This window comes from Trichechus manatus, unplaced genomic scaffold, assembly GCF_000243295.1.
Source record: "Trichechus manatus latirostris isolate Lorelei unplaced genomic scaffold, TriManLat1.0 scaffold00001, whole genome shotgun sequence".
Taxonomy (NCBI): domain Eukaryota; kingdom Metazoa; phylum Chordata; class Mammalia; order Sirenia; family Trichechidae; genus Trichechus; species Trichechus manatus.
The window spans coordinates 33,310,980-33,322,528 of NW_004443937.1; the positions used below are offsets into that span (position 1 = coordinate 33,310,980).

The window sequence follows — 11,549 nt, forward strand, 5'->3', positions numbered from 1 at the left end:
GAACAAAAGCCCCGGGATCCCACCAGCGCGGCAGCGCAGACCAGGAATCAGCCCCACAGTCGAACGGAACTCCACAGCCCCTCAGAAAGAAGCAAAGGTGGTGCACGGAGCCAGGTATTTGAGCGAAAGAGGGGGAGGTGGTGCGAAGTAAGGAAGAAATGAAAAGCAGCAGAAAATAAAGCAACACCAGCAGCCAACAAATGGCACTCAGAGAGCCAGCCGGTTAGGGTGTGTGGAATCCAAGCAGTCAGTGTTTCCTGGACAAGAGATTGTGGCCACGGGAAGCAGAGGAGGCCGAATGGGGGTGAAGAAGGGTTGGGGGTGGGAAAACGTATATCACAAATTACTGGTTGTTGTGTTTCCCGCTGGAAGCTCCATGAAGGTGGTTTCTCCTACCCCCTGTTTGCTGGTCTCTGATAGGATTCCAAGATGGCAGATCCGCGCTGCGTTAGCTGATAGGGGACCTCTGCATGAATCTCTCCTCGCTCTCCGTTCTCTGTCCATTTTCTCATTCCTTTTGGTGCTTGGCTGAGTTCTTTATTTCTTCATTTGATGTTTTAGGGTTTCAGGATTGTTGTTTTCTCTGTTCAGCTTAGTTTCTCGGATCTTTGCTGTGGAGGGTCGGCGTGGTGTTTCTGCCTAGAGCGCCATTTTGCCCGAAACCTTAACCAATAGTTTTTGAAAAACAGTAATTTGTCTGTAATTCTTTATTAGCCTATAAATTGGTCATGTGCACACAAGATTCTCTAGAAATGGACCTGTGTTTTGTTGTAGGAAATGGCAAGTTTAAATTAATATAGTTCTGTTAATTTACTGGAAGATAAATGATATTGAAAAAATAAAATAAAAAGATCAAGTGTTTATCATGACTTTGTGGCCCTGGAGAGGAAACTGAGGTACTAAGACATCCGTAGAGATTCTGATTGCCTGAGGGGTGTGTCTCAGGAAGAGGAAGCATCTATTTTGGCTATAGATTTCAGAAGAAAAGGAATCTGATTTTGGAACCTTGAATAAAAGAGTAATGGGCCTTATGGGTAGAAGACAGACTATGTCTATCAGGAAACATGCTTGGCAGAAAACTCTGTCAGTCTGTGAAAATCCTAACTCCTTCCCGTGACCTGCCCGCCTCTCCAGCCTCCTCTATTACCTCTCCTCTCTGCCCTCTGAGCCCCAGCAATACTCACTGCCTTGCTGTTCCCCCTACCTGGAAAGCTCTTGGTGGTCTAGATGTTTTTGTTGATGATTCCTTTTCAGCATTCATGTTTATCCTCTGTGAGGTCATTTTTGACCATCCAGTTTTAGTAATATCTTCCCCCTGCAGCACACCCACAAACACGCCTGTTTCTATTGGAAATTCTGATTTATTTGCCTGTTGTTTCTCTCCTCCTCAGACCAAAGTGTCAGCCTCATTGTCTGTTTCACTGCTGAATGCCTGATACAGTAGGTCCTCAATAAATATTGGTTGAACGAACAAATGAATGGAAGAATTGTCAAGACTACCTTGCCCTGATAATTAGAGGGAGGGAGGAAGAGGCTTAGGTAAAACCAGACCTGGTTACCAGTAGTTGGAGGACAGCTGAATTGCCTTGAGTGGCGGTCTCAAGACTCACCACAGTGCTCCGACTAGTGATGAGACCTCTGGTGTTTACGGAGCCCTCTCTACTAAGCTGTTACGTGCCTGTGTCAGTAGCCTTTGAGGAAGGGCTAGTCTTATCTGCGTTCTACAGATGAAGACACTGGAGCTTAGGGTGGGTAAGTCACAAGCCCAAGGTCTAAAGGCCTGAGCCCTAGACCTTTAGGCTGCACTGGTAGGGTGTTGACTAGCAACTCTTGATGCAGAGAACAGGGATGGAAGTTGGGAGCTCTTCTTGGAACCTTAGTTGTTTATTGATAATGCATGGAGTAAATGACAGCTAATATTCATAGGACATTTGTTGTTGTTGCCATTGGGTCATCTCTGACTCATGGTGACCCCACATATAATAAAACAAAAGATTACACGGTCCTGCACTATCTTCATGATCATTAGTATGCTAGATTCCATTGTTGCGGCTGCTGAGTATTTTGAGTGCCTTTCAACCTAGGGAGCTTATCTTCCAGCATTATATCAGACAGTATTTATTGTGATCCATAGGGTTTTCACTGGCTAATTTTCGGAAGTAGATCAACTTTCTTCATAGTCCGTCTTAGTCTAGAAACTTCACTGAAACCTGTTCACCATGGGTTGACCCTACTGGTGTTGGAAGTACCGTGACATAGCTTCCAGTATCATAGCAATATGCAAGCCACCACAATACTACAAACTGACAGAGGGTGGTGGATGGAACATTTAATGTGTGCCAGTTACTGTGCTGCGTGCTTTGTGTCCTTAATTTGCCTGAACCTGAGGAGCTGATCATCTCAGGCAGGACTCAGGAGGATGCACTGCAATGGGATGAAATGAGGGGCCACCTCGTTCAAAGATACAGAACTAAAATGAAAAGACGTGTGAGTGTGTGTTTAGGGGTGGGGGTTGTGGAGACAGCGTTAGCCATCTGTAACACAAGAGGAAGCAAAGTGCCAACCTGAGGGCAGAGCCCAGGTGAGACCAGTTATTTGGGTGGAAATAAAAGAAGGAAACTGCAAAAGTGATTTGTTGTTGAGCTCTAAGACGGATTACAAAGACAGATCAGGGATGTGTGAGATGCTTTGCACATACAAATTACAAATTTATCACAGAAGTAGTGTGGGACTCTTACTCTCCAAACATCTGCTATAGCCTGTTGCACTAAAAGCTGAATATCTGAGAAATTTTTGACTGGCATTGGGGGTAATTTAATCTCTCAGAAGGTAAAGGATGCAGGAAGCAGAACTGCTATTCCTGCACTTAATATTGACCACGATGAATAATAAGTTGATATGGAATGGACAGAAACACTGGGAGAAATGACCATGTCATCCTGTAGTTCACTTTACTGAACAGAGAATGCTGGACATTGACACACAGAGTAGACATGAAGTAAAATGATTGTAATCCAGTTTAGTGCATTAGAGGTAGGACTCATTGGTAGAGCTCAGGAAGAATGGTGAGCTCATAAAAATATAATTCAGACATGAAAATCATTAATCATTCCCATAAAGAAGGGAGGAGGCCTTTAAAAACATCCTTCACTAGGTAAAAGCCTGTACTTACTAAACTCAGACTTTAAAAAGAATACATACAAAACATGAAATAAGGGTATATCATGTAGGATAATTAAGAGTCCGTGTAGTAGGCTGAACGGTGGCCCCAAAAGGATATGTCCAGGTTCTAATCCCCTGTACATGTGAATGTGACCTTATTTGGAAGTAAGGTCTTTGCAGATATAATTAAGGTAGAGATCTCAAGTTGAGATCATCTTGAATTTAGAGTGGTCCCTAAATCCAATGGCTGATGTTGTCACAAGAGAAAGGAGGAGGAGACTTCATGAAGAGGCACACAGGGGAAGGCCACGTGAAGATAGAGGCAGACTGGAGTGATGCTGCCACAAGCCAAGGAACACCAAGAATTGTCAGCAACCACCAGAAGCTAGGAGAGCAGCGTGGAATGGATTATCCTCAGAGCCTCCAGAAGGAACAAACCCTGTTGACACTTGACTTTGGACTTCTCACCTCCAGGACTGTAGGAGAATAAATTTGTGTGGTTTTAAGCCACCCAGTTTGTGGTTATTTGTTTCATTAGCCCTAGGACACTAATACAGTGTGTTAAACCTCTAAGATCAGGGGTGGAGGTGGAAGCCAAAGATCAGATTATTCTCATACTCTTGAAAAGCCATTAGTAAAGCAAAGAGGGCTCTTCAAAGTTGAAACAAAACACAAATAAGGAAAAGCGTTAAGCCTGCTGCTTGGGGAGGATGCTGCCATTTTTACAAGTGACTTTAAGGAAGCAGATCTGCTTAGCTGTTGTAGAGGGAGCTTCAGGCTGATGTGCTGGTCCAATCCCCAACGTGACATTTGCCATCTCCTCATTAGGCTGGAGTAATGGTCTGCACCCCAATGTGGTATTTGCTATCTCCTTGTTAGACCTTGGAGGGGGCAGGGGTCTGGACACATGGGAAGGGGCAGTACTGACCCTTTGGGTTACTTTATTTCCACTCTGTCACTGAAGTTGGAGAAAACATTTTTAACTTAAGTGTCCTTACCTAAATACATAGATCATGGCCCTGTTTAGTAATGTCGCCATTTTCCTATTCTTTCTTCTCTTAGATGACTCTGACAGTGAAAGGCAATTTAAGATTTTCCCTTCCATTTAAAATTCCTTTCTCAGCAAGTTTGTGATCATATTACAAGGCAGGGAGGAAGTGTTACTTCAGATATTTGATCAAAAGGGTGTGTGTAGCCTAGCCCCCATTTCAACTAGACCATAGTTTTTAGTGATTCTACTTCCCCTCATTCACCATGCCCTAGGAAAAGGGAAGCCCCTTTTCTTGATGGCGCTTGTTTTGGAGCAGTATTTGATGTCCAAATGAAGAGGATTACGTGATGCTTAGAGCACCGCGTTCTCCTTAAGACTTCAGGGTGCAATCTTAAGTTTCTGGGACAACCCAGAGGCATGGACGGCCGTTTTCTACCCCAAAGAAACCACAGTCAAGAAAAAAGAATTGTCTAGCTGGAATTTGCTTGACTCCTTAGCATGTTGAGACAGTGAGATAGTGAGATGGAATTTTTGCTTCTAACTGTGGAAGGTTTTTATATTACGCCAATGTAAGAGAGGCTATTGATGGAGGAAACAAGAATCATGGATTTTTCAATGTCATTATTGTATTTGCTTCTGTTTGGATTAATTTAAGTAGCTTCTGTAGCAAGGAGTGAGTCACAGTAATTATTACCAAGCTTGGACAGGAACAATAGAGGGCCCCATTTTGCAGGATTAGGAACCCTGGTAGTGCAGTGGTTAAGCACTTGACTGCTAACCAAAAGGTCAGCAGTTCAAACCCATCAGCAGCTCAGTGGGAGAAAAATGTGGCAGTCTGCCTCTGTAAAGATTTACAGCCTTGGGAACCCTATGGGGCAGTTCTACTCTGTCCTATAGGGCTGCTGTGAGTCAGAATTCGACTCGACGACAACAGATATTCCAGGATTGGGAAGATAAACTCTTGCTCAGAATTACTTGGTGGTGAAAGGTTGAATTGCTCATTTTCACTCTTTGAGCCTATGATGTGGTTTATTGTACTTTATAAGAGTTAGAGCATTTACCCTTGAGCTGGAGTCAGAATCCTAATTGCCTATTGAATCCAATTAAGTGATCTGAAGAATGAAGCAGGCCTGAGGTAAGAAAATAAGACATCGTGTCTGTCAGCTGGATTTGGTGCCATTGTGTGGACTCTGCTTATAAGCTCTCTAGATGAGCATCATGGAGGCAGGCAGCTGTGCAGAAGGAGTCGGGGCCACTGGTGTCAATAGTGAGTTTCCTCTTCAGTCTGCCTAATTTCTATGAACAGTCACAGTGTTAAAATGTAACTTGAGGACTGGAGAGACAGAATCTGTTCTCATCCTTCCTGTCTCTGTGGTATTGAGGCATCTTTGAAATATGGATGTTACAGTGGGAATGCTTTGACTTAGGTTCCGACGGGGAAAATCTAGCGAGGATGCTGTACTTGGTAAATTTACTTCCTCCTCCTCTTTTTCCTGATTATTCATGTGCTCAGCCTGTTGTCATTCTCACCCTCATCAAACTTGACAGTTACCTCACCTCTTACAAAAGAATGCTACTAAAAAATAGTTAAATGGGATCTCAGAAATTAAGCACGTATGCGCAACAGAAGAGTGAAAAGAGAACCTCCAGACTAGGAAAAAAATCTTTGGAAATGACATATCAGATAAAGTTCTAATCTCTAAAATTTATAGAAAACCAGCAACTCAACAACAAGAAGACAAACAACTCACTTATAAAATGGGCAAAGGACACGAACAGAACCTTCACCAAAAAAGGCATCCAGTCAGCCAACAAATGCATGAAAAAATGTTCACATATCATTAGTCATTAGAGAGATGCCAACCAAAAGTACACTGAGATACCATTTTACCCAGGCTAAAATGACTTGATTAAAAAAAAAAAATCAGATAACAACAGGTGTTAACGAGGATGTGGGGAGATTGGGATCCTTATCCATTGCTGATGGGATGTAAAATGGTACAACCACTGTAAAAAAAATGATATAGTGCTTCCTCAAAAAACTGGAAATAGAACTACCGTTTGATCCAGTAATCCCACTCTTAGGGATATACCCTAGAGATCTAAAAGTAGTGACATGAACAGATAATATGCACTTCTGTGTTCATTGCAGCATTCTTTACAATAGCAAAAAAATGGAAGAACTGAAGTGCTCACCATGAATGAATGGATAAGCAAAATGTGGTACATACATACAATGGCATACTATGCAACCATAAAGAATGATGATGAGTATGCGAAACATAGCATGGATGGACCCGGAAGGCATAATGCTAAGTGAAATAAGCCAAACACATAAGGATAAATATTGTTTATGATCCCTCTTTTATAAGAAGACAAAAATAGATGTATATAAAGAGACCCATGTTAAGTGGGGATTACTAGGGGGAGGAGGGGAGGGAAGAGGAAGCATGCTCTAGATTGTAAATACTTGTTATTTTTGGTGATGGGAAAGGTGGCACCAAATATGGGTGTATTGAGCACAGCATGACCAAAGTAAATGATGGCGCTGAGAAGCACTCTTGAGAAAAGGATTCCTGTACCAAAGAATCTGACATATGTAAGAGGGCAACAAATCCAATAAAGAACCAAAAATGAGTCTAGGATCATGTAAGGATGGGTATAGGCACATACACACACAGATAGGTAGAGATGTACAGGTACGTGAGAACAGATGTTGTTGTTAGGTGCTGTTGAGTCAGTTCTGACTCATAGCAACCATATGTACAACAGAACAAAATGCTGCCCAGTCCTATGCCGTCCTCACAATTGTTGTGAGAACAGATAGAAGTATCTATAAAGCAAAAGAAAAAAACCAAACCTGTTGTCGTCGAGTTGATTTCCAACTCACAGTTACCCTGTAAGACAGAGAAGAACTGCCCCATAGGATTTCCAGAGAGTAGCTGGTGGATTCGAACTGTTGACCTTTTGGTTATCAGCTGAGCTCTTAACCACTATGCCACCATAGCTCCAAAAGTACATATATGTACACGTTAATAGAAACATATATAGGCAGGCACATATATTCATTGAAGACAATACTACAGATACTCCTCATACATAATCAAACATCTTCTAATATCAGTTTTCTAGGTTTGAAAGCTTAAGACCATAGTCTCATGGGACAACTCAGTCAGTTTGCATAATATAGCTCATAAAGTTCATGTTCTGCATCTCGGTGAAGTGAGTAGCGTCTGGGGTCTTAAAAGCCTGTGAGTGGCCATCTGAGATACAACTCTTGGTCTTTACTCATCAGGAGCAAAAAAAAGTAAGAAGGTAACCAAATCAACCAAATCACAGAGAAGAAACAAGTCTACAAAGCTGATAGCCTGCATGAGCCACGACCTCAACTACCCTGAGACCAGAAGAGCTACATGGTGCCTGGCTACCACTGCTGATCAATCTGACCTGGGCCACAGTACATGATCCTGGTTAGAATGGAGAAAAATGCAGAACAAAACTCAAATTCGTAAAAATGACCAGATTAGTTGGACCACTGAGACCAGAGGACTCCCTGAGACTGTTGTCCTCAGATACTGTTCAAACATTGAACCAAAACTACCCGAGATCACCTTTTACTAGAAAAGCAGAGTGACACACAAAATGAAGGATATTACGTGTTAGATTGGTGCTTTACTAAAAAACATCTGTATGAGTCCAAAAGGTCAACATTTAACCCAAAGCAAACATGAGAAGATAGGAGGATAGGGAGTCCAAAGTACTAGAAATGGAACAACCAGAACACAGTTGAAGAGAATGTTGACACAATGTGAAAAATGTACTAATGCCATTAGTCAGTTGGTGTGGAAGTTGTCAAGGAGTAATCTAACTTGCTGTGCAAACTTTTCCCAAAAACCCAGTAAAATATTATATATACAAAAAGAATGCTACTTAATGAGACATTATTTTGAAACAGGGTCTTCCGAGTAGACTCACAGAGCATCTTCCATGATCCTCCTTGCTTGGCCTAGTTTGTAAGAAATACCAGTTTTTTTCTCCTTTTCCTTCACCCTTGTTTCTTTTCTGTGAACAGAAGGTATGGAGTATCTTTGCATGCCAAGGGTGAAGAAAAGGGCAGATTTCCTCATGGGATTGCAGGGTAAAAGAGTTGTCTGGTATCTAGAGATCGACACTTCATTCCAGCTATCCATCCATCCATCTATCCATCGCTTCATTCTTCTTTGAAAATGTTTGGAGTTTTTGTTACATGCTGGTCACAGAGGGTAAAGCAAAAAGCCAATAAGAGTTGGCCCCTGCCCTTATGGACTTACACTCTGCTGAACAGAAGACCGGGAGAGATACAGTGATTCCAATTTATCTATTTAAAAAACTTCTCAACTGGGGATGGAGAAGATTGGTGCAGGGCCTATGTTGGCTGAGAGGAAGCATTTTGTTTTTAGGGAAGAGTGTTATTATTTTCTGTGTCATGGAAACCACATGTACAACAGAACAAAAGATTTCCTTGTCCTGTGCCATCTCTCTGGTCGTTGGTATGCTCAAGTCCATTGTTGTGGCCACTGTGCATTTTGAATCCCTTCCAACCTACGGGGCTCATCTTCCAGTACTATATTATACAATTTTTTTTTATTGTACTTTAGATGAAGGTTTACAGAACAAACTAGCTTCTCATTAAACAATTAGTACACATATTGTTTTGTGATATTGGTTACCAACCCCACGACATGTCAACACTCTCCCTTCTTGACCTTGGGTTCCCCATTAACCAGCTTTCCTGTGCTCTCCAGCCTTCTAGTCCTTGCCCACGGGCTGGTGTGCCCCTTTAGTCTTTTGTTTTATGGACCTGTCTAATCTTTGGCTGAATGGTGAACCTCGGGAGTGACTTCATTACTGAGCTAAAAGGGCCATACTCTCAGGGTTTCTCCAGTCTCTGTCAGGCCAGTAAGTCTGGTCTCTTTTTGTGAGTTAGAATTTTGTTCTACATTTTTTCCAGCTCTGTCTGGGACCTTCTATTGTAATCCCTGTCAGAGCAGTCAGTGGTGGTAGCCGGGCACCATCTAGTTGTGCTGGACTCAGTCTGGTGGAGGCTGTGGTAGTTGTGGTCCATTGGTCCTTTTGACTAATCTTTCCCTTGTATATTAGACAATATTCTGTTTTGATCCATAGGGTTTTCGTTGACTAATTTTCAGAAGTAGATTTCCAGGCCTTTCTTCCTAGTTTGTCTTAGACAAGAAGCTCTGCTGAAACCGGTCAACCATGGGTGCCCCTGTTGGTATTTGAAATACTGGTGATGTAGCTTCAGCATCCTAACAACACGTAAACCACCACAGAACAACAGACTGACAGAAGGGTGGTGGTTAAAGAAGAGTATGTTCTTTTCAGCCCTGAGTTTGGGCTCAGGCAGGAGGAAAAGTGGGACAGTAATGCTAAGAAGGGCTCTTTTTGCTTTCTTAAGAGCTGTAGGGTATGCAGGATTGAAAATTACGAATAAATGGAGGTGCCTTTCAAACAAGGAGGTATCAGTAGAGACTCCTGGGTGGCTTGGAGGGATGGGGCAGGGTGGGGAAGCCCTGGAGTCTGGAATTTCCAGGAGCTAGCCATTTCAGGAGTTACAGTTTTCTTCACAGCCTCCTGCAAGATGGCCCTCCTGCTGATAACTGCCAGCTATGCGTGATGCCAGCTGTGGCGGTTTTATTTCACTTTCCTTTATAACACTCCTCTTTTTCTTTTTTTCAGACCCAGCAATTGTCAATGGGGTTTATTGGTCTGAATCCCTGAACAAAGTTTTTGTAGATAACTTTGACCGTGACCCCTCTCTCATATGGCAGTACTTTGGAAGCGCAAAGGGCTTTTTCAGACAGTATCCAGGTAAGTAACCCTGCGTTGACAATTATTATTCATATTAATGGTTCCGTAATATTGTTCTTTCTGTTTCAGTGTTAACATTTTCCTCCATGCTCTTAGAAGAAAATAAAAGAGTAAGTTCAGATCTGTCCACAGGGCATAGGACCAGGGTGGCAATATGGTGCCTGCATACTGCCTCTCTCCCCCAGCTTCCCCGACCATGGTGGATGTTGCCATTGGTCACCGCACCTTCCTCTCTGGACCTGTGTGTAGCTTCAGCATCTGTCTCAATAGAGAAATTCAGAGAGCCACGGCCAAGAGAGAGGAACTGGGGTGTGAAGCGTGCCATATTGAATCCTTATGGACGAGAGTTTGGTGTTACTACTATTCTTACTAGGAAAAGGAGAAGTCATACTGGTGCAGAATTAAATTCTGACCCAAACGTGTGAGAAATGGAAGATTTAAACTTGGCTTTCCCCACCCCAGAGCTTGCTCACCCTGGGGAAGAGGATGCAGTAGCCTAGGCAGCACTGATGGCAGTGACTGCTCTGTACTGGCCCCCGAGTAGCACCCCAAGCAAGCACATTTGTTAGGGTTCATCCATCATGCCTTTGGAACAGGTGTTCCTTCTGGGGCCTTCCCAGGCCTCTGTGTTGCAATAGGATTTTAGTTCTGGCTTGGTTTGAATTTTAATCAAAAAGGGAAATTTTGATTTTGCTTACAAGTTGTGAAAACGGGACTCGAGGCTGCAATTGTGCCAGCATCACAGCTGTAGAAATTAAAAGCTCAACCCAAAGGAAAAAACACCCTGCCTAATCTTCAAGCAATTAAGTGGAGTCTTTTATGTTTTCATTAAGTAAGACGAGGCACCTGATGTCTTCCCACTTTGCAGCACAGAGACTGCCAACCTCTGCCTTGAGGAGCTGTTTGCCCTGCACACAGCATCTGTCCCCTGAGACTTGCCTGCCGGGGTGTCTGCTTTGCTAGATTATTGAACATTTCCCAAGAGCGGTGTTCAGCAAGGCATGCACAGTTCCTCCTCAAGCTAAGAGAAACGTGAACAGTTGCATCCTATTAAAGATAACATTATAATAAGCAGCATAACCAAGTTGCAGTCTGCCTGGATACAATCAACAGAGAGCAAATCAAATTTAATTCAGATGTTACATAAATTAAAGCACGGTCAGAGTGCTGGTCCATCTAGGAACCCAGGAAGATGTCATGTCGTCTTACCACATGACATTTGAATGAGGTTGGATGGGTAAGTTGGAGTCCCTAGGTGGTTGAGTCATCTAGTGCTGCTACAACAGAAATACCCCAAGTGGATGGCTTTAACAAAGAGAAATCTGTTTCTTCACAGTAAGGGAGGCCCAAAGTCCAAATTCAGGGCGTCAGCTCCAGGGGAAGGCTTTCTTTCTCTGTTGGCCTTCTCATCAGTGTTCCCCCGGACTAGGAGCTTCTCCACGCAGGGACCCCGGTCCAAAGGACGTGCTCTGCTCCCGGCACTGCTTTCTTGATGGTATGAGGTCCCCCTATCTCTCTGCTCACTTCTCTC

At 43.1% G+C, this 11,549-nt stretch overlaps 1 protein-coding gene across 1 annotated transcript in view; it reads left to right on the top strand.

The window, feature by feature from the left end:
* CACNA2D3 (calcium voltage-gated channel auxiliary subunit alpha2delta 3) overlaps positions 1–11,549 on the top strand; it is a 1,058,385-nt gene that overhangs the window by 490,536 nt on the left and 556,300 nt on the right. The window contains exon 6 of the mRNA XM_004368627.2: positions 9,887–10,018. Within this exon, the coding sequence (XP_004368684.1) occupies positions 9,887–10,018 (132 nt within the window). The remainder of the gene's footprint in view (positions 1–9,886; positions 10,019–11,549) is intronic.